The sequence below is a fragment of the Talpa europaea genome (assembly GCF_964194135.1).
Source record: "Talpa europaea genome assembly, chromosome: 4".
NCBI lineage: Eukaryota > Metazoa > Chordata > Mammalia > Eulipotyphla > Talpidae > Talpa > Talpa europaea.
The window spans coordinates 111,538,879-111,562,748 of record NC_140070.1 but is presented as its reverse complement, the minus strand read 5'-3'; the positions used below and the strand labels follow the sequence as shown (position 1 = coordinate 111,562,748).

General features: G+C 35.2%; 1 protein-coding gene across 1 annotated transcript in view; it reads right to left on the bottom strand.

Annotated features, from left to right (window-relative positions):
- Positions 1-23,870, bottom strand: part of P3H2 (prolyl 3-hydroxylase 2) — a gene marked incomplete at both ends in the record, with an annotated part of 139,987 nt that overhangs the window by 25,648 nt on the left and 90,469 nt on the right. Inside the window, 5 exons of the mRNA XM_084232347.1 lie at positions 1,180-1,269; positions 2,039-2,181; positions 3,554-3,685; positions 7,102-7,291; positions 8,213-8,365. Coding sequence (XP_084088473.1) covers positions 1,180-1,269; positions 2,039-2,181; positions 3,554-3,685; positions 7,102-7,291; positions 8,213-8,365 — 708 coding nt within the window. The remainder of the gene's footprint in view (positions 1-1,179; positions 1,270-2,038; positions 2,182-3,553; positions 3,686-7,101; positions 7,292-8,212; positions 8,366-23,870) is intronic.

Sequence of the window (23,870 nt, the reverse complement as noted above, 5' to 3'; positions counted from 1 at the left end):
GACTAGGGATACTGCGGTGCCTAGTCCAGTAACATATATCTGAAGAAGAGAAAATCTATCCCTAAATCATAGATAGTATTGTATATGAAATGACTTCAATAAAAAATGATACAATAAGACAGTATTACAAAGGATATATAACATACAGTATTTTAAAAAGCATATTAAAATGTACTTTATATAAAGAACTTATATAGCAACCAAAGAACTTATATAGCAACCACATACATGAATAAAAAGCAGGCCCAGATAATTCAAATTAAGGGAAAATTAATAACACAAAACTTTATTTTTGCTGGTCATCAAAGCAATATGAATTAAAACAATAATGTACCATTTTATTTATGCTATATGAGCAACAGAAATGATTTTAAAATTTTATTTCTCATTGCTGAGATGCTTGTGGTAGACTGGACACTAGAAGTGGTACATTACTGGGAATTGAAAACTCTCTTAGAAAAGAAACATCAAGAACTTCAAAACATTTTAACGGCAGAATAATCCCATTTCTAGAAATTTATTCAAAGGGTAGAGTTTAATAGAGAGAAAAATGCTTAGTTTATTAGAATGGTAGAATAAATCAGAAATAAATGTTCAGCAGCAGCAGAAGTGGTAACATATTTATTGCAGATCAACTTTATAGATTTAGTTAATAATAATTTTAAGAGTTGCAGGAATATAGAAATATCTTATTATAAGTAAGTAAAATTCATAGGAAAAATCTATACCATAGTAGCAATTCTGAAAATGCATACATTTTCATATGAAAAATGTTTATAAAACAACATAGAAAAATCGGGAAAAGACAGCATGATGGATAGTACAATTATGATTGATTTTGTTCTGTTTGAAGTCTTTTCATATTTTAAATATTTGAGAGGAAATAAAAATGTTGTATATAGTATTTAGGAAATGAAACAATCTTAAAGGAAATGCATCATATACAAAATACTTCTATCCATATATATTTGCTTTTGACTGAACTTCAGTGATAACGGAAAACTGTTAAAGTCTTCTAAAGTTCATCACATACAATGAGTAAAAATGCCTCCCACTACAGTTTTTGTTAATGCAAAGTAAGGAATCAGAATCTTCACAAAATGTGGCTAAGGACTAATATCATAAGACGAACACTGCAACACTGTTTAAAAAAAATTCTTCTTTCTTCTTCCCCCTTACCGGTTCAGAGTATGAAAATCCCAGCCCCTCTGCAGCTGATTTTATGAGTTGTGATTCCAGTTTATACCGTTTTACGAACATGGCCATATCCTAGAGAAAAAAAATGAAAGCAAATTTATATTTAAGTAACAGTTAAGAGATATGATAAATGCTCAAGTGGATATAGTTTTCATTAGAGAAAAGGAACTAAAAAAACAAAATCCAGAGTTGCAAAAATTGTCTCCAGCTCAACAGATTTTCACAAGTTAGCACATATGAGAAAAAAAATATGCTTTTGGCATTAATAACCAAGTTGAACTAAAAATGGACCTATCATATGATCCAGTTATTCCATTTCTAGGAATCTATCCAAAGAACACAAATATACTGATGTAAAAGAAAACCTGCACTCCTATGTTTATTGTAGCACTACTTACAATAGCTACAATATGGAAACATCCTAAATGCCCCAAAACAGATAAGTGGATCAAGAAGATGAGGTATATATACATAATGGAATCCTACTCAATGATCTAAAAAGATCAACTCATGCCATTTGAGGCAACATGGATGGAGCTGGAAGGGATGATGCTCAATGAAATAAGTCAGAAGAAAAAGAGAAATATTGGATGGCTTCACTTACAGGTAGAATATAGAGAAACAAACAATAGGGTCAGGAAAAAGACAAAACTTGCAAGCTGACCATTGATCTAAGGCAGACAGCAGGGGAAGAGGAAGAATAGAAAAAAAAATTAAGTTGAAAATAATTGAATTGTAGAGTCTTTACTAAGTTGTTAAAGCTCTTTAACGGCAGTGTTATAGTTTTACCAGCTCCACCAGAGTACCGAGCAAAATAGTTCTCTCAGAACATTGGTCTCACCTCTCTGGCCTCAATGGATGCTGGGTCAATATTGTCCTCCAACAGACTCTCATAGTAATCGACATTGTCTAGGACATCCTCATCATCCGGATGGAGTAGAAGATAAGCCTTAGCACACTCCAATGCTCTCACATATTCACCAACTGAAAGACCAAGGAGTTGCAGCATTTGAGTCAGCTTAGGTTTGCCTAAAAGGATTTTTAATAGCTACTTCCACATATCTATGAGAGGCCAGTAGTAAATGTCAATATGAGGGAAGACGGGGTGAGGTTAAGTAGTGTAAGCAGAAATAGTTGCAGATAAAAGGAAGGACTCAATTTTGGGTATTCAAAAGATACTACTCTTGGTCGGCTGCAGAGCTAGATGTGTTGCATACATTTTCAAAAGTTTCCACCTGAAGGTATTTGTTGGAAAGTGAATTCTGTTTTTTGTACTAAATTTGACACCAGTCTATTTAAGACTAATCTCAGCAATCTAAATTTTATTAATTGCTTTTAAACATAAGTAAGATGCGCACTCTCTTTCTCGGTAAGATAAATGGATCCAAAAGCCATATTGAAATGATCAACTTTCATCTAATGGGGAAAGTCTGAAAATTTGATAATACATTTTGTTGAAGGACAACAAAAATTATGCTCCATATGGAGGGAATTTGGAAACATCTATCAAAAGTACAAATGAATAAACATTTTGTAGTAGTTGCACTTAACAGAAATTTATTCTAGATATTTATGTGCAAATAGGAGATGTCATATTTAAAGTGTTTTTCATTTTACTATTGATTGTGATAGCTAAAAGTTAAGAAGCAACACAATGCCCATCAGCATGGAGACACATGAAATGAATTATATAATAATATGGAGATATAAAGGAAAATTAATGAGGAAGATCTCTGTTTCTGACATGTTATAAAAAGGTTAAGCCATATAAAACTGCCAAAATGTGACCATTTTTGAATTAATTAAAAGGTAACTTCATAAGTCCAACCTATTAAAAAGTTGTATTAAGTGAAGAAAATATGGTAAAAGACAGTGTAAGTAATATGTGATCTTCTGTGTACAAGTGGGGAAGGTAAGTCAGAATGCGTATGTGTGTCTGAAGGGGTGTGTGTGTAGTATATGTGTACCTAACAAGATAAATAAAAAAAAAAAAACTGTTCTAGGGCATGAAATTGGCTTGTTGAGTAAAAGAGGAAAGGTGGGTTTTTATGTCATAGGAATTAATGAATACTTTGTCTTTTAAAATTAAATTGAATACATTAAACTTAAAAATCATATAAAATGTCAGTCTAGTGTAACTTTCAGGCATTACCACTTTTATCCACTTGTACTTTCACCTTCTGTTCTCATATTGAGCTACAGTGATATGAGATGAAAGAGAAAATGCATATCCCCTCCCCCATTGATTTGATGGCAAACTAAAGAATACAGAAGACTAAATCATCAAAATTCAATGCTTGTAATGATTGACACCACCAGATTACCCCCAGAGTATCATGGATGATCCACGCTTTACCTCGGTAGTAGGCAAACTGTAGGTAGTCATAATGCAGGGGGAGAAAATTCTCAATCGGTGAGAGACGGCCAGGGCGGGTGGCAAGTTCCCTCACACATTCATGCTGACAAACCAACACCTGGATGTAGTGATCTGGAAGACAAAAGTGGGTTCCTCTTGTCTGCCTGCTGTCCAGACCCTAGTTACACAGGACATTCTCACCCCCCTGTACTATGACAGCAAAACTATTATTCTTATTTCATGACCAGAAAACCTTTTCACAAAGAAAGTAAGACTTGCCAATCCCCCTTGTCACAGAGTGATAGTGGAGTTCAAATCTTGGGGCTCCTGGTGTTCCATTCTGTACTCTTTACTTCCTGTGAATCCTTTCTTCCATATCCCCCAAAAGTGACCCAGGCCACATAATCCCACCCATGCCCAGCTGAAGAATTTGAAGAAGCACTTTGCCTCCTTCTCTCTGTTCCCCTTTCTAGTGTCCCTAATTTTCTGGTTTCCAAATAGTCAAGGATCTTGAAATCCAAAGATTGCGTTGTTCCCTTTAGCTCTCTGCCACTGATCATGAGCTGAGGAAACACAAGAGGGTAACACCAGAGAATAGAACACTTTCCTACATTTTGTGTCTTTTTTTTTACAATGAAGATGGAGTCACTTCAGTCTTTTCTAGAAAGAAAATATTTCATTCATGCTTGTACTGAGTGAGTTCCCATGAGGACGATGATGGAAATATGTGACTTCATGACTGAACGGTTTAATTTACCATAGTTGCCTTCTTTCAAAGGTTCTCTGTTAGGCAGGCTTTGGCTTGTGTCTCAATGACCTTGCAGAGAGACCCCAAAACACAACAGGAAGGAAAAGTACATTTTCTGGTACATAAGAAAATGTGCCAGTTTTCACACAACCTGGCCAACTCAATCTAATATAGCACAGCTAATAGAATCCCTACAGTGCAATGGTTCTTACCTCCAGTCGGGGGATGTGAGGGGAAGAATAAGTTTGTTTATGTGATTAGCATTTTAGAAATAAATAGCTGGCTGTTTTATTTCTTAAGAAAACAACAACTAACAACCCTCAACTGTGTTCTCATAGTTAACTGGCACTTGCATGCCTCCTGACTTATAATTCCACATGACAAGTCAGAGGAAAAGGTGGGAATCACACCTATTAAGAGCCTAAAAAATGAAATGTTTTTTAAAGCAAGATATAAATAGCAAAATGAGAGTGACAAAATGACATCCTTTGGAGCTTCTAAGCACAGCCAATAGTAAATAAATGCATTCAGAATACATTTGTAATTTTCTCTAATTATTAATGTTCTTCTAAGACTAAAATTTCACTATTTTGGCTTTCCAAATACATTCGTGTTTTAAAAGCTAGTTTTCCTCCTAATTTAGAACAGTTTTAAAACAGTTAATAATTGCATAGTGGGCCTCCCTGGTGGCACAAGGAGTGAAGACGCAACCTATGAAGCTGTCGGCAGCCAGTGCAGCATGAGTTTGATCCCCTGACCAGTCAGGGAGCTACCCACATGGCACAGCAGACCTCTCCTGACTCGCCCGCTGCTCCTCTCAGCAATGTATTTCAGTCAACCTGCCTGTTTTGTTCCCCTCTCTGTCTCTGGTGAATCCTCTCATCTCCCACACCTCTGGCCTGTACCCCAGTTCTTGTATGCATAAATAAATAAATTTTTAAAAAATTTCTAAAAAAAGAATTTGCATAGTGAGTTAAAATATCACACTTAATTAGTTGTATTCCTTGCCTCCTTTCTATATCAAATGGTAGTGTGCAATTAATATGTTTTTAATACATTTGAGATGTAAAACACATAGGGATATTTTAAAAAGTTTTCTTTTAATAAATCAGATATATAAAATTACTGAGAAGACTTATGTTCCTGTAATACATAGCATTTGGTTTGAACTTCAGTGACTGAGATTTTTAAAATCACCTTTCTTTATTGAACGTGGAGATAATGGTGATGGTAGGTAGGGTGTTAGGTATTGAAGGATCTAAGTGAGGAGAATTCCACCAATCAGCAGTCTGTGGTATGGTAACTCAAGCAAATCACGAAATGTTAATATGGGAAATCGTCAATTTTCCCAAACCAGATCTAGGATATTTGCCAATATTGTTTAATGGCCAGTGCTAGAGGCAAATGTAGAGGTGAATTTAGGGCTGTAGTGAGGGCACATGTCTCACAAGAGCACAAGATACCAAAGCATAAAAAAAGAAAAGTCTGCCTGTTTTCAATGTAGTATACAGAGAGTAACTGAAATGTAGAACAGCGATGAAACCGGTAATTAAATGAACAGTACATACAGCAATGAAGGCAAATAACTCCACTTAACAAGAAATAAATTATTATTACTTATGATAATTATTATTAATGATTTATATGGTCCATTTAAATATTAAAAATATTAACTATTTGTAACATTTTTGCATTTTTCCACTTATTTTAAATCTGCTTGTTGTAATGCATTTTTTATAATTTTAAATTTTATGAAGACTATCTCTTTATTTTTCTTATCTTTTGTCATGCTAAGAAGAGCTTTTCCTCTTGTACTATTATCCAAATATTTGCCAGTATATTCATTTAACAGTTTTATTTTTTCACTCTTCTGATGTTACTATAAATAGATTTCTGTGCTTTTTTAAAAAAAAGATTTATTTATTTATTTATACAATCACTGGGTACAGTCAGAAGTACAAGAGGGTGAGAGAATTCACCAGAGCCAGAGCAGGGAGCAGAACAGTGACAAGTACACTGCGGAGGGGAAGAGCGGGCGCTGCAGGAGAGATCTGCGCGCCATGCGGGACCCTCGCCGGCAGCTGGGGATTGAACCGGCACTGCAGAGGCTGTGGGCAGCTTCGCAGCCCAGCACTCAATCGCTGCGCCACCAGGGGAGGCCCTCTGTGCTTTTTATCTGTGTGGAGGACAGAAATCACTTCCCATCATAATAGTTAACTAGCCAATCTCCCCATTAATGTATAATGTACTTTATCTACTATTTAAAATGCCATTTTGTAACATATTAAATTTCCTTATATATAATGCTATTTTAAGTAATTGAGACTACAAAAAGAGTTTACTATTATACTATTTATAATAATAAAAAAATGCTGTAATATACATCCATAAAGAACTATTCAACAAATTATGCTGTCCCCATAAAATGGAACATTATGCAAATAGTAAGGTAGATCTAGATATACTTACATGACAAGAAGTCCACAATATATTGTTAAGCATAAAATAAAACAAAACTACACTGAAAATTATGCTGTAAAACTGTCTAATTTTACAAAGAATGAAACAGTAATAATAAATAAATACATAAATATTTACATATGTACCTGGGAAGGTTTGGGGGCAGAAATACCAAAATTTAAAATCGGTAAATTTATCTATGTCAGATAAGATAGGATAGATAGATACAAATCTTTTACTTTTTATAATATGTACTTCTACGTATTGGTGTTACTTCTATAGGTTACACAAACTATTTCTATAATAGGGAAACACATAAAGGGGAAAAAATAATCTTTACCTGCAATGGCTTCATAGAGACCACCTTTATACCTTAAATATTCATACTCTTCAAATCTCTGAGGCCCCTCACACAGGATTCGACACTCCATCTCTTCATTGAAATATTCTCTTAAAGCCTGTTCGAAGTACTTGATAGCCAGCACAAAGTCATCAGCCTCATAATGTTTGACTCCTGTACTGTAACTCTCCTGCAAAGAAAGAGACTTTTTTTTCCCCAAAAAAGCACCCAAGTGACACTTGAATTGCATGATACAGGAAGACTCAGGATTCTTCAGGTAGGTGGGATATGGCACGCACATTGTGCAGGGATAAAATAGGGGAGCTCTGGAAGATAAAGTGTAGCTGCTCTGGTTTCATCTAATTGTAAATGTAAAAGGATTTACTGTGTAAATCAACTGCTGCAGCATCAATGAGTTTCATTTTCTTTCTGGGCACACTCAACATTGTGTTTGCTAGCTCCTACCAATGTAGTAGGTCATGCAACAAGTGCCGGAAGACTGATGTGGGTGGAAGTGACATCCAAATCCAGTCCTGGCCCAGTTAAAAAAAGAAAGATTTTCATCTAACATCTTCCCTCTGACCCTTTTCTGCAATTTTGGAGACCACACATTGAGAAAAATGACTCCAATCCAAAGAGAAGCCCTTGCAACATTGTGATCTCAAGTAAAATTTCATTTAAACAAATAATTATGTGAGTTTAAATAATAACAAACAGAATTTAAAAAGCATAAACACAATGGAAAAAACACTGGACTGCAGGCAAGAAAATGAGGAACCAAAGTGTGACCCTCGGCAATTCACATTGGCTTCAATTCCTGGATGTACAGTTGAAGTGTTAGCAGAGGAGCTGAGACTCAGAGAAGGTTACAGATATTTATATCATGTTTCACTTTTTACTGTAAATACTGATGTTCAAAATTAATTTTCATTTTAATTTTTTTCAACCTTGACAATTTCTTCTATGAAATCTGAGAGTACAAAAACAGTTCTGTATTTGAAATCGGGACTAAATTTGAGATATCCATTCATAGACTCAATCTTCTTTGAGTAAAATGAAACTTAGGAGCACTTAGCTCTATGAGGTCCTGGCAGGGGGCCCCAGAGCTCACCAGGTGTGGTTTGGCTTCTCGATCTACCAACTGCAATGCTTCAACGCCCACCATTGTTCTGTAGTTCTCGATGTCCTGCTGCATTTCCATGTGCTCAGGGTTGGCCATAAAAAATGTATGGGCTGCTTCTACTGCCTTTTCCAGCTGGTTAAGCTGTGGGGGGAAAAAAGACCATATGAAGGCAAACATTTCTAAACCAGCGTTGGTCCAAGATCTCACAGCTTGAAAGTGGCAAGGTCAGGTTCCAGCTGACATTCACTATACTCAACCACCATATTAGAGGGCAGGAGGTTAAAGAAACAGTTTTTAAAGTGATATGCTTTGTTAAACTGCTTCCCTGTTTTTCCTAAGCCATCTGTGTTTTCAGGGAAAACAAAACTATATGCTTCTGTTTATTTGATAATTAATCAAAATACTGCCAATGTTTTGCTACTTTTAATTCACACTTTCAACATTTCTGTCCTTTTTTCCCCCATCTTTTCTTTTTGATCACTTTGTCTTTAATCATGACAATGGTTGCATACACAAACCTATGCTTTTCCAAAGAATGATACTGGGTATATCTCCGGCTCTGCCAAATTTGTTCTCAGGTTTTAGGAAGTAAGGAATGAAAAGTTGAAAGGAATATATTATTACAGTGCAGATAAGATGCTTCATACAGAACATAAAAGACCCTACTACCACACTCCTTTTTGATTTCTAATTTACAAATTTGATTCTGATACAAAAGGAAGAATTCTTGGGCCTCCCCGGTGGCGCAGCGGTTGAGCGCTGGGTTGCGAAGCTTCCCGCAGCCTCTGCAGCACCGGTTCGATCCCCGGCTGCTCCCCGGCCACGGGAGGAGGGTCCCACATGGCGCGCAGACCTCTCGTGCCGCCCGCTGCTCCCCTCAGCAGTGTACTTCGGTCCTTCTGCCTGCTCTGCTCCCTGCTCTGGCTCTGGTGAATTCTCTCACCCTCCTGTGCTTCTGACTGTACCCAGTGCTTGTATAAATAAATAAAAATAAATCTTTACAAAAGGAAGAATTCTTTTTTTTTTTTTTCAAGATTTATTTATTTATTTATTTATACAAGAACCGGGCTACAGGCCAGATGTGTGGGAGGGTGAGAGAGTTCACCAGAGACAGAGCGGGAACAGAACAGGCAGACTGACAAAATACACTGCTGAGGGGAGCAGCGGGAGCAACAGGAGAGGTCTGCTGCGACATGTGGGGCCCTCACCAGCCGGCCAGGATCGAACTGGCACTACAGAGACTGCGGACAGCTTCACAGCGCGGTGCTCAATCGCCTGCACCACCAGGGGAGGCCCAAAAGGAAGAATTCTTAATAACCACCACACCAAATCATAAATCTCCTCCTAATGATGCATTTTGGGGGACAAAATGAAGTTAAATTTACACAATTTAAGACATTTTCCATACGCTTTACTCATGGAAAATGCTCACAATCAGATCCATTTACTCCATATCAGAAAAGTAGGTATTCACATTAGTGGGTTTTTTCAGGGTGAAATTCAAGTACATTTGATTTTTTTTTAAAGATTTATTTATTTATTTATACAAGCACTGGGTACAGTCAGAGGCACGGGAGAGTGAGAGAATTCACCAGAGCCAAAGCGGAGAGTAGAACAGGCAGAGTGACGAAGTACACTGCTGAGGGGAGCAGTGGGCTACAGAAGAGGTCTGCACATTTGATATATTTTGAAGTAGGAAGAAACGAAGACTCACTGTTATTGAACAAGTAAATATAAAATCACAAGGTGTAAGATTCAACTGGTCTGCCCAGTTAAGAAAATCAAAATCAGCAAAAAACTATGAACCAGAGACACTCTATGGGGGGTTGGGGGTGGGGAGGGGAGGGATTGGGGTCAAAATAAGGGGGTTGCAATTGTATGGGGAATATAAAAATAAAATTTATTTTAAAAAAAGTAAAAAAAAAAGAAAACTTAATCCACTACTATCAGTAAGTATAGAGAGAGTATATCTGTTTAATTAAACTTTAATTTTAAATAAAGTGTTATAAATAAAAAAAAAAAGAATTAGTATGGATGGAGCTGGAAGGGATCATGCTCAGCGAAATAAACCAGAAAGAAAAAGAAAAATACCGGATGGTCTCACTCATAGCAGGAATCTAGAAAACCTAAATAAGGGGCCAGGAAAAAGAATAGCTATAAGAAAGAAAAAATCAAAATCAACAAACAACTATGAACCAGAGACAAACTATGTGGGGGCGGGGAAAGGAGAGCTTGGGGCCAAAATATGGGGGGTGCAATTGTATTGTATGGGGAATATAAAAAGAAAAAAAAGAAAAATGAAAAACCAAAGACAAAAAAACATTCTCTTTGACAACTCTTTGTATGTGAATGAAGACAGTGTAGGTTCCTGGCAAAAACGCTGTATAACAACAAACTCTGAGAGCCTGGTAGAATGGGCAATGGAATTCCACAGGTATTATACTGGGTTAAATATAAGAAGGTTTTCCTGGGAGCTGTGAGTTACTGGAGTGTACACAGTGTGTACCATCTAATAGTAAAAACTCGGGTAAGTCATAAAAACAAAACAAAACCAAACAAAAAAGAATTAGTATAAATTGGAAAGTAAAAGTTTCCCAAGTCCCTAATCACTATCATCTGTGACAGATACTTAATCTTGATCCTCAAGACAGAGCTGTCTTATTTTAAGGTCTATAATCTTTAACTTGTCTAGTAAGAGGAAGAGCATTTCTTTTACTTTTTTGGGGGCACATAGTTGATGCATAGTTACTGGCATTCCTTCCACTAAATCCTGCCGGAAATGAGTTCCCTTTGTCACCTTTGTTCCTAATTTTGTGTTCCCAGCATGATTTTTGACTGTCAAAAATTACTAATATTTTAGATATAGTTCCTTTCTATAGCTCAATTTTCTCTATTTCCTACACACCAAAACAGATGAATACAAATTGTATGGACTTCTTCATAGTGACAAATACAAAGATATTTAAATAGGTTTTAATTAAGGTGTGTGTCTTTATTTTTTATCTCAGAGAACTTGGATAAATTCACTTAAACATTTGTGACTTTGTTGTTTTTTTTCTTTTGAAAAAAATATGTTCATAAAAATCCATATCACCAAAAAAAAAAAAAAATCCCATATCACCACCTATTACATAGGATTATGGAAGGATTTAATCATATAACATATATGAATGGTCTTCAAAAGTCACTAAAGCTCCAACCTCCAACATAGAGTACATTTTATAAATGATCCATCAATTTCAAGGATATAAAAATGTGCTCTCATTAATGAAAGGTGTAGTCTATAAATCTCATGAACACATAATTTATGAGGCTATTGTAGGTACTTGTGGTTGATAGAAATTGACTCCAGTTAAAGCCAAACTTTATGAGTAAAACAGATTAGCAATGACATACTGGTTTTACAGCACTGGACGTTAAAGTTGACAGAAGATAAATATTTATGGTGTTCACTTTCCTACTTCATACCTTTGCTTAGGGAGTTCCACTCACCTAGAGAGCCTTTGTCCCTCAATCTTTATTATTGAAATCTAACACATCCTATAAAACTAAGCTGAAATCCCACCTCCTCTAATAGATACTTTCTCAACTCTATAACTATTTTTAAGCACAGCAATATTATATTATCTCTATTTTTCTGCTGGCATTTATACCCTGTCATAGACTACATCTATCTAAAAATATTTCTTTATCCTAATAGGTCCCTCTGAAGATAGGGATCATAGTATTTAATTTTTGGTTTCCACCTTACTCATTAAGTGGTGTCTATGATATGTCTAAAAAGAGAGATATAAAACTTTTAATGAATAAATATTTTACACACAAATCAAAAGGCTTATTTTGTGTGTTTCACAAGCTACAAAATATAAGGATGTAAGCTGAATAATAATTCTGAAGTCATCCATTGCACTGAGTTTCCCACACTGGTTATTATCGGTGAATGAAATTCGGGAGATCCTGAAAACTGTCAGCCTAGGTTAACAACTAGTTATTTTCCTTTAATTTGACCACAATGTTTTTATTGCTTAGTGTTTTTCCCATTTATAATCCAGTATAAGACAAAATGCCATCTTTCCGAATACAAATATAAAGAAGATTCCATGACTGAAGGTTAAACCATAAACCTTATTCATGAACAGGTCATGTTTTTTAAATTATTGTGAACCAGTTCAGGAAACTAGAATTGGCTTCCAGGGCCTATAAAAAAGACCATTATTTTAACTAGAAGTTTGTCTTCACACTGAAATTTAGAAATTAAATGCACACAGCTGAAGTGGTAGGAAAGGGAAAAAATGAACATGTATATGCTACATATAAAGTCATAATATTGAATGGAGATTATGACAAGGTCTTGCAAGTACTATGTTGAATTAAGAAAAGATTTACCCATTGCTCCACAGAAACAAGGATCCACAAAAGCAAACTACATTTAATGGCTCCAACCTGGATTTGCTTTGAAAGCGAAATAAACTAAATCAGAGAATATGGTAACTCTAAAGTAAGGGTTGCTCTAAACATTAAGAAAATAAATTGCAAAATGAAGAGCAACTGAGGAAAAGAGAATGGCTTTGATAACAATATCAAACTTTTAATGGAAACCACTGATCTACTGAGATACGGATATACTAGAAAGACAATGTCTTCAGGAAACATTTGGTCATTTCATCTCATCTCAGGTTGTGAAGAACTGAGACATTCTGCAGGGGAGGAGGAGGGAGAAGGATCAGGACAGGGGTGGGAACAGCATAAGGGACTACGGTGATGGTGCACAGTCAATTGGTAGTGGGAATTTCATGGGGAAATCATACATTGTAAAAAAATGAAGGATGATGTTATATATATATATATATATATATATATGTATGTATGTATGTGTGTATGCATGCATGTATGTATGTATGTTATGCTGTGTGAAAATGGAAATGAACGCTGACTATTGAACACTCTCCTAACATTCAGAAGTTACTTTGTCCTTGAATTGGCAAGTTGAATGAGACTCTGACACACGTTTTTCCATAGCTAATAATAAAGGAATAGTTCATGAATATACATGGACTACTAAAAAAATCATTAGCTCTGCCCCATTTTTCTACCATAACTTCCTCCTCTCTGCCAATTTGCATACATCCTAGAAGGGTTCCAGAAGAACTTACATGAGTTTTATAACTTACCACCTCCCAATTTCACAAAAACACACATAGGCCCAGTATTCCAGTCACACCCAAATAGTTTACTTCATTCATTTACTTATGCAGCAAATATTTATTTTGCACTGAATCTATGCCAGACACTGTGATAGTCAATGAGAACACCCATGTGGCTACAACAGTTTTCTAAGTGTTTCCAGTCTCATCTAAGAAGACAAGTCTTAAGTAAATAAATTAATAACAAAAATATTTTAGATTGTGCTAAATGCCATATAAAATATATTAACAAAAAATACTGTGAGATCTTGCTTGTGTTGGACTTAAAGGAAGACTCTGTTGGATAAAACAGTATAGAAAGACTGCTCTACAATGGGATTTTTGAGCTGAGAACTAAATGTTGAGAAACCAGTCATGAGCAGAATAGGAGGAAGAACATTCTAGGCAAAGGAAAGTCAAGTGAAAAGACACTGAGGTAGAAAAATTCTTGGTGTGTTTTAAAAGCAGAGCAGAGACTAAAAAGAGATTTGAAAAGTTGAAGGACAAATCACTTGTAGATTTTGGTAAAGATTATTAATGTTACTCTAAGTGCAATGGGAAATCATCAAAAAATGTTACATGATATCTAATGTATATTTTAAAAAGATAATCCAGACTGCTTTGGGGAAAATAGATTTTCATAGCAAGCAGAAAAACACTACAGGTCACAGATAATACTTTTCCTTTGTAAAATAAAATAGGACAATGCCCCAGTGCCCCTACTTTTTCCGTTCCTCTTCCTCCATTCCTTTCTCTTCCTCTCCGTTTTGCTTATTCTTGCTATAGTGATGTTTCTCAATTCAAAAGGCAAAAGCACATAGAACAGAAGGAAACAATTCTAAATTTTCCAAACATATTTTAAGGAAAATATATACAAGTTTCCTTTCCTCTGAATTAGGAGAAATATGAAGCTCAAATATTTTGAATATGAAATTTAGAACAGCTTGTGAGGCATGTGCAAGAAAGAAAGGGGCTAATACTAAAGCACATTAAAACATATAGAAAACACTATATACTTCTGAAATAGAAAATTAAGGATTATTTTCTATTATCAGAAGATACAATCAGTATAAAATATCAAGATGAAATAAGTACTTTCCTTTCTTCTACTAAAAATATCATCACTTTCAATAAAGAAGGGAGTTCTTTCTTTACTTTCACTGACTTAACTTTGGGAATTCATCCAATAGCATGCATTTTATTTTGATGAAGCACTATACTTTCTGTCTTGGCTCTGCTTAAATTTCACAAAATAGCTAGTGGAGAGAATTTTTAACCCATGTGAGGTTTCTTACCGCCTGTCAAGCATGTAAGTTGACACTGAAGACATCCTGTTTCTAAGCCACAGCAGAACTCTTACATAGTTACATAAACACACTAGCTGGAGAGAAAGGACGTTCCCAGATTACAGCATGTATGCTATGCCAGGCATTAAAAATTCATGGACTAAATTCTTTAGTGTTTCTTTTATATAGTAACTTTTGGTTTATTTAAACAATGGTGACACAAATCATTTTTTGCATATTACAACAAATTATAAAGTCTCCAAATTCACCTCAAATTTTTGCCTAGTCACAGTTAACCTTCCTTCAAAAACCAACTAATTTTTTTTTAAAAATGAACAATGTATTAAAAGAATAAAAATAAAGAGCCATCAAATTTGAAAGCTGTTTATTTGAGCTACTGAATTAAACAAAATCCTGTAACTTCAAGCGTTTGAAATATAAATACAAGGCTGTAAAATGAGAATTCAGTCTTATTTTACGAAAAACCTTAAACTTGGAATCAGATATTTAGAGATTCAAAAAACTTGCATTCTTATTTCACTATTTCTGGTCATGTAACCATATTTTATGCTGTAAATATAAGTTATAACAAGATCCATTTTTTTTAATTATTTTCAGAATTCAGTTATAGAAAGTAATTGTTTTTCTTTTAAAATTTACAAAATTAATTTTACCAGATATTGAATACTGCATAATATATTATGCTTTTATTGTCTTGACTACTAGGAAGCTCAGAACTAAATTTTATTTTCATATATAGTAACTGTAATGTTTGATTTCTAGAATATCAAAGTAGAGATGGTATATTTCCTATTTTCTTTGAGTTTTTGTTTGCAGGTCAAAAAATTGAATTATACAAATAATCACTTTAGTAAGATAACTTGAAGACCTTTTGGATACAAAAAAGGTACAATTTACTCAAAAGATAAACTTCTGTAGTGAGGGCAATTTCTAGTTATTAAAAACTTTCCTCCCTCTCAATGTAGAAAATTTAGAGATCTCTAGCTTTAAAGACACATAAATCCACTAAGTTAGCCATTCACGCAAATGTTGAAAATGAACTTATCTTTTTATTTATGGAATGTAAGTCTGAAATGTAGTCATGGTTATAAGTAAATATTTACCACTTTCAAAATGCTATCCAGTAAGTATTAGATGGGAAATGACATTTCTAAAGAGCAAGATTTTCTCTGTGATGTTGGAAAGTAATAAAATGTATTTTGAAAGCACTTTCCTTTCTTTTGCTGTTTATGCTCTTCCTTCAATTACTTATGTTTTTGTGCCTGCTTAATAGGTTCTTGCTCTTTCTAAACACTCTAGTATAAAGTTTTAAATTGATGTTTACAATAAATGTTAAACAACGATGGTAACCAGTGACTGTTGTCGAGGTTACCATTATGAACTCAGTGGAACATCAGATTCTGTCAGCTAAATTTGTAGACAGTTTCTTATCTAAATAAAAACCATCTTTCAGTGTGAGAAAAACACTAGAGTGAAGGAGCAGAACTTTTAGTCAAGCTATTTTGGATTAGAATCTATTTAAAACAAAAAGTCCTTGATCTCTTTTAGAAATAAGAATAATTATAAAAAAAATCAAAGTACTAGCCAAAAATAAGTGCTTGCTTAATTGGACAAAATCCCTCAAGTTGTTGTCTATGTTTGCCTAACTTCCTAATCCAAGAACAGCCGAGACTCAGATTCCTTCTCTATAGGGAGGAGAGAACACTACCAAAGTGGTGGAAAGTGTTCAAGTAAGATCTTCCAAAGATCCAATGAAATTAATAGTTGTCATGAATTGGCATGTTACTAATTGGAATTTTAAATGTTAGGACGAGGTAAGACTGAACTATGGGTCAGGAATCTTAACCTCTGCTGTATGTTGTCCAGCTCGCTCCCTTGAGGTGTCAGAGGATGACTAATGGTTACCGAAAAGAAGGTTTGGGCCAAGACCTCTCTGACATTAGTTTCCTGCTACTGTTTTTGGAAACACAGCTTTAATCCTGTTCAAAAAAATTTTTGGATGGCAGATGTCGCTCATTTCATATTGCATTTTGCTAATGTTCCGTGACTGTTATAGTAGTCATCACTTTAAAGTGTAAATAATCTTGCTTGTGTCTGATTTTGAAAAATAAGTGTAAGTGCAGTGTTTTTGGAAACTCAGAACTGTATTCCTCTCTTTTGCGACCCCCATATTGGTGTGGTAGTCTTGATCTTGGTCATGAGGCAGTTACTAACATAATAAGAATTTATTCTGGTATATTATCCAGTGTGCAAACCACTTTGTAATACTATCTATAAAAATAAATATGCAATACTATCAAAAAAAATAAATAAGTCATTTGCTGTGTATCTACTCAAAAAGGGAGTGAAATTCTTTAAAAAACTGGAAGATGAACTTCTACTTCACATCAGGCACAGTGCAGAAACAGTTGAGCATTATTTATGAGGGCTGATTAGGATACAAACACTGCTCCACAGCAGCATGTAGAAGCTAGTTCTGGGACAGATTGAGTTGCCCTTTATAAACTTTACGGCAAAAAAAAAAAAAACAAACAAACAAAAAAAAAACTTCGTGGTTCTAACCATTCACTCATGCTTTGCTTCTGCCTGGTTTTCATTATGATAAATGGAGATGAATGTTGTCTTTCCCTAGTGACCCATTAAAAAGTTCTAGCTGGCCATCGCTTCTTTAGTCAACAGCCAGTGTGCTAATTGCTCACAACTACAGTTCTATCTCTGCAGCCATCAGCAGTCAGATTGCATTTCTTTCTCCCAAACTGTACAAAGTTGCGATAATTTGAATTTATTTGTCAAATAGGATGTAAAATGGTAATTAACTGCAAATCTACATCTTCTGCTTTTAAGATAACCTTCAAAAATTAACAGTGAGATTGTGCGATAGGACCTATGATTGATTTTTTTTCTGAGAAAATGAAGATTGATTCTAAGAAAATGAAGAAAAAAATTCAAAACTTTTTTGTGTGCTTCTACCATTGTTTTATGAAATAACAAAGTGACAGGTATAACGTGCTTGTCAAGAAGCAAGAAGGATTAGGTTGAGTATCAAAGTTCAGGGTTATCTGCTGGTTCTCTCAAATTCACCATGAGTCCTTGCCATACGTAGAGGTTAAGTATAAAATCCAAACATTTTCTCTGTACCTCCGCCAACAGGGGGTCAGAGAAAAGAAGAAAAGAAGTGATAAACTGTACTTTACTTATTAAAAATTGTAATGTTGCTAGGAAAACATTGGAGATAATCTGACAAAATCAATAATTTAGGGAGATCTTTAGCTTTAGTGAGCTTACAGAAAAATGCCTTCATTACAATTTCTAATATCCTTATCTCCTTTATATTTTGTGTTTGTCAAACAAATTAAACATCTTACATGCCGGGGACCAGCCTCCGGCAAAATGTCGTGTCAGGGGTTCCTGAAAGAATGAGATGGCCTAGGTGACACATTAAGGGGCTGAGGGGAAGGGGATGAGGTAGTGAGGAGACGCTGACCCTGGATGAGGTGCAAGTATCTTTTGCAGAGAGGCTCAGCAGGTTCTTTATTTATACATTTTTAGCAAACAGTGAGATTACATTATCATGTGCATAGAAACAAAGCAGAAACAATCAGTGCATCCCTTTTCCCATAGGCTTTTGGCCACTAGGTGCTTTCAGTAAGAAGGCAACCTTCAAGGTTAATAAAAAACTAAGCCTTACACTAGAACTCATTGTTTCAGCTAAACAATAACCTAAGACAATAGATAGCTGCCAGTACATCCCTATCAGCTAAAGCCTAAGCAAGAAAAGACTTTTCTTATTCGCATGGCCTTCAGCCAGGGACTGGCTGCTACTCAGCTATCAGAACTTTTTTTACCTAGAAACACCTTACTCAAATAGCTTCATTTAAAAACTTACCAAGAAACTTCAAAAGAAGGTAAAAGAAGGACCCACTACAACTGTTGTGCTGGATTGCTTGTCAGGCATGCACAACAAACCATCTCCCATTGTCAAGTGGGCCAAATTGTTTAATAACTAATTTCTAAATAGACAATTTTCCGTGCCATTTACTTACAGTATGCTGATACATATTATTTATTGCCTAATATACTTTATGATAAAATTTTCTCTCTCTATGACCAAGAACAAAAAGCAAAGGGATGCCAGATCTTCAGCCCCACGGTGTGAGGCCCTTTCGCTTCGCTGCTTGTCAGTATCCTATCTGGCTGGGGCAACAAGACCCCCTGCAGCACCTACCCAAACCATTCCACTGTGAGAAATATAGGAAAAGCATACAAGCAAATCAAAAGCCTTCCCATCTGTACATTTTTGGTCAAAATATGCCATGTGCCTCTGAGAGTATAAATTTTTGCTCTATGGGGTAGGGAAATTTACTTCAAAACATATTTCACAATCTTTACTTCAGCTTATGTAAAGGAATGTACATGGCTGCAAGCCAGAGGGAGTTTCATTCCAAAGACCCCTCTTGGAGGGGAGTTCAAGAAAAGATGATGGCTCCTTTAGGTGTTTAACTCATCAAGCTGACTAATGGGTGTTTCTAAACAGACAGACCACATGGTCTTATTAAAGAGATGGGTTTTGATCATAGAATTCTTTCAGTGTTTCATAAACTCTTCTGGCATCACACCTGCACTTATTTATTTTAAAGCATTAAGCCATACCAATAACCTTCAGACTGTATTGTAAATTAAATATCCTTGCCATACATACAGGTTAAATATAAAATCCAAACATTTTCTCTGTACCTCAGCCAACAGACTCTACTGGAAAGAAGTTCCAGTCGATCTGAATTTCTGAGAAGGTTAAAGTTTGGAGAGAATCCACATACTTACTGAACACGTCAAGTAGCATCAGTTCTGTTACTTCTGTGGCACTTTGCTACAGAAGGTCTGATGCAGCCTCGCTTTGATTTACCATAAGTAATTAGGGTTCAAAAGACCTTTTGATTCATATAGTCTCACTCCTCTGTTTCACAGGGAGAAAATATTTGCAGAGAAAATTAATGCCAGGGCAATGGTTAGAATCTATACCTTTTATTAAAAGATTCACAGATACACATTTAGGATTTTAATCCGTTATTTTAAAGAGGTGCGTCTGTACATATATGGTTTGTGTAACAGTGTTTGCTGATCTATTCTGCTATAAAAAGAACTGTAATAGAGGCTGTCTGAAGATATAAAGTGGTGCAATAAAATGCTTGACCTTTTATTAAATAGTCTAGTAGACAGAAACATGCAGACTATCAGGAACTAAAGTTCTATAGAACTTGAGGGGAGAGTGAGTGGAGAACAGATAATACTGTGCAATAGAATGGCAGAAATCTGAAAGCTCAGCAACCTGGAAGGTTTAGGGAAGGCCTTATTGAGGCAGTGGGACAAACCTGGGTCTTAAAGAACAGAAACTGTGGATGTCTCAGATGAAGAATAGTACAAACAGGGAGAGACAGGAATGACCCAGATGATTTCATGGTTGAATAATTTGGCTGCCCAAGCTCATATGAGAGGTCTAGATTGCAGAGTAATGGAAAACAAGGTTGTGCACAAATGGATTATGGGAATATTTGATCTCTGAGGTGTTTTCATCTTTACTCTTGAAAAGAGAAGATGTAACTCTAGTTTTTAACTTTTTTAGTCAAATACCAAGATGTTTGATTGTTGGATATTATGGCAAAGCTGAGATTTTGTAAGAAACCAAGCTGTCTGCTGGAGTGGGCTCCCATTTTGCATTCCTACCAAGCAATGGATGAGCATTTTGATTGCTCCACATCTTTGCCAGCATTTGATGACGACAGCATTCTGGATTTTGGCCTAATAGTTTTGTACTGATAATTGATTGTTTTAATTTGCTTTTCCCTGATGACATATGATGTAGAGTATTTTCGTTATATGTTTGTTTACCATTTGTATATATTTGGTGAAGTATCTGGCTTAAACAACAGATACTTTCTCACAGGGGTTGAACATCTGAGATAAGAGTGCCAGAAAGGTCCTGTTCTGGTTAAAATGCTTTTCCTTGTTTCCAATGAGTTGCCACATTTGAGAGTTAGATATCTGACATCAACTTTTGGAGAAGATAATTCAGTCCATTGCATTAGTTAAAGGGAATGTAATAGTTAAGGGATCCTTAACATTTCAAAGTCTGTCAATTAGGAATATGAAGGAATATCAATGGAAATCAGTAGTTTTTAGTTTGTTGCAAACTTTCATTGTGGGTTGGAGAAAATAATCATTTCATTTTGAAATAGGTTGTGCTAGATATTATGGGAGAACATGCAAAGGAATACCTCTTCTTAGTGATGATGAAACTTCACTGGGGAGATTCTTATTTGAGTGTTAGATAAGGTCTTTATTAGAGGCACGGAAGGAGTCTTTGAACCAGAGAAGGCAAAGAGGAGAGGTCCCAGAATGAGGACACAATCAATCATTCATCATAAATGATTCAGAGCAACCAGAAAATCAGAAAAAAATGTCTTTGAATTTGTAGTTAGCCTTTATCTTGTTATGAAGTACATTCCCTTGAATGTTCATAAGGCTTAGAAAAATAAGTAGTTAATTAAGTGTAAGATAAACTCTATTAAAAATTAAAATATTTAATTAGAGGAAGACTTTCAGAATTTTCAATATGATTCTGTGATAGTTAATCTCCATGAATGTGATACTGCATTCTACATTTTTTCAAACTCTTTAATCCATCCTACTACTTCAGAGTGGTTCAAACACTTAATCAGTTTTTTAAGTTCTATTTTGTTGATAGATAGATAATAAATAATAAATTAGATAGCAATCTGCATGAACTTTAATTAAATGTTTTTAATTCTAAAATCATCATTTATATGAAACCAGAATCCCAAAACGTAAAAAAACTGAAATGCTCCTTAGAGATCATTTGGTATAAGACTTCCTCTTCTACTCTATTATCTTTTTCTGAATAGGATAACTGAAATATATAGAGTGAGACGTTGTTGTTAGAGCTACATGGATCTTAATAGCAATGATGGACCCCAGCACCTGATTTCTAATTTCAAAGTTAGTGATTTTCTTAGTGTATTTAATTGTGTCTGAGTGGTCGATTATCCTTATTCAGTAGGAAAATGAAGAGTGTGCCATTGGAACAAATGTACATTAAAAAAAAAGTAACACCCAAAATAAATCATTTCAGAATCAGAAACAGTACCACTCAGGATAAGTTAAATTAAAGTTGCAAAGTGACCATTAATGAGGATAGAAGATAACTGTAGAATTGTGTTCAAATGAAGAGATAGGTTTGAATTGAATCATAACCTAGAAAAATCATATCAAATAGACTGCAAAAGTATAGTCAGTTGTTCAAAAAAAAGTTCTGAGTTTCTGATTTGGACTTTGCACATACTGTTGGTTTACATTGGCTTCCTTCCCCTTATGTTACATTGTGGTAAAGTTTCACAACTGCATGTTTATTCTGTACTAAGAAAATCTCCCAGTATGAACTTTGATACATGGAAACCAAAGTTCACACTTTCTCTGCACAGGATACCATAAGCTGTATATTGCTAGTATCTTTGAAGCTCTGGCTATTCTACTTCATCTTTCAGAATAATCTGATCAATAGTTAATGAGAATCTCGTGTTGGGTATTAGATGGGTGGGAACCACAGGGACAAAACAGACAATTCCTGCCTTTTAGTAGCTAATCTGTGGGCAGGGTGGGTTTTAAACAAATACCTATAATTCAGGGTTAAGAAGGGGACCATAAAAGAAGTAAACAACAACAAAACTGGTAGGATTCAATGGAGGAGAAAAAAAAAAAAAAAAACACTTGGCCAGAAAGGACATATCACAAGGTTAGACACCAAAGAAAGCATCATTCATGTATGAGGATTAGTTTCTTGGCAGTACAAGTATAGAGAATGGGGTTTAGAGTAGTTCAGAATACAGCAAATGTAGGCTGAAGACAAAATGGAGTGGAGTTTTCAATGCAAGCATACATTATCACAAATTGGGGAAGCATAAGAAAATTTCTGAGCAATGGTGTGATTTGAATCTTGAAATTCCCTTTCAGAACATCTCCACCCCATTGGAAAAGATATCTAGGTAACTTAGTTGTACTAGTGAGATCTGGAGTGAGGCAGCCACATTAGATCAATTCCACTGATCGGCAGCTGTCAGTTTATGTTGTTCCTTCTAATCAGGTTCCACTGCCCTTGAGTCCTGAGTATTTTGTTGATTGGGTATCCTAATAAAGTGCTAGATTATTACATTTCCCAGTTTTGGAAGATCCACTTTCTGTTAATCTAAAGTCATTGATATTTTAAAGACTCTATAACATGTCTGATTTTAAACCAAAGAGAAATCCCAGCCATGTCAATAATGTGAGCATAGCCTTCCATATGGGAGTTGCCACCTCTTCGCTTTCTACCCAGAACATGCAATCCTATTACAAAATAATTTAGCAGTATTCATACTCTTCATTTGAAAGCACTCTGACTTCTCGCTTGACTCTACTTAGAGAGAGTGTGGTCCAGAGATTATGCTACATTTTCAATAATCTTTGCCCTAGGACTCATATCAACTGAGAAAATCACTATAGGAACTTATGAATCAGCAGTTACTAATGTTATGCTTTCCTGTTCTGGAGGCTGCTGAGATCTATAAGAATAAAAGTGAGAAGAATGGGAACTTAAAGTTTCCTCTATCTACTCCTAGGTCTAGTGGAAAATAATATAATAGCAAATGCCTGGATACAATGTGCATATTTCAAAGAGAAGAATATATATATATATATATATATATATAAAATCAACATTACCCCACCCCTTATCTTAGAAATTTAGCATATATTATCTTAAGTCATCATATGTAGTCTGGGCAGATATTAGTATCTCAGTGAAGCTAACTTTAAACTTTTAAATGGCTTTGTTTGTCCGATTTTGACATTAAAATGGGGTGGGAAATGAGGTCAAGACAAAAACAGAGTTCCAAACAAAAAACAAAATACCCAGTTTCCTTTATAATTTCTCGAGATAAGACTAAAAATTCAAGGCAAATGAATCTTCTCTTTTAGGTAGTCTGACGTGGTACATCTGTTTCTACTTATGGTACTTTAACCTTCCTTTTTGATTTATTCTAAAAAAGACTTTTCTTAAGATTCTTCCTTTAAGCTATCCCCTTTTATTTATTGCAAGTAAAAAGT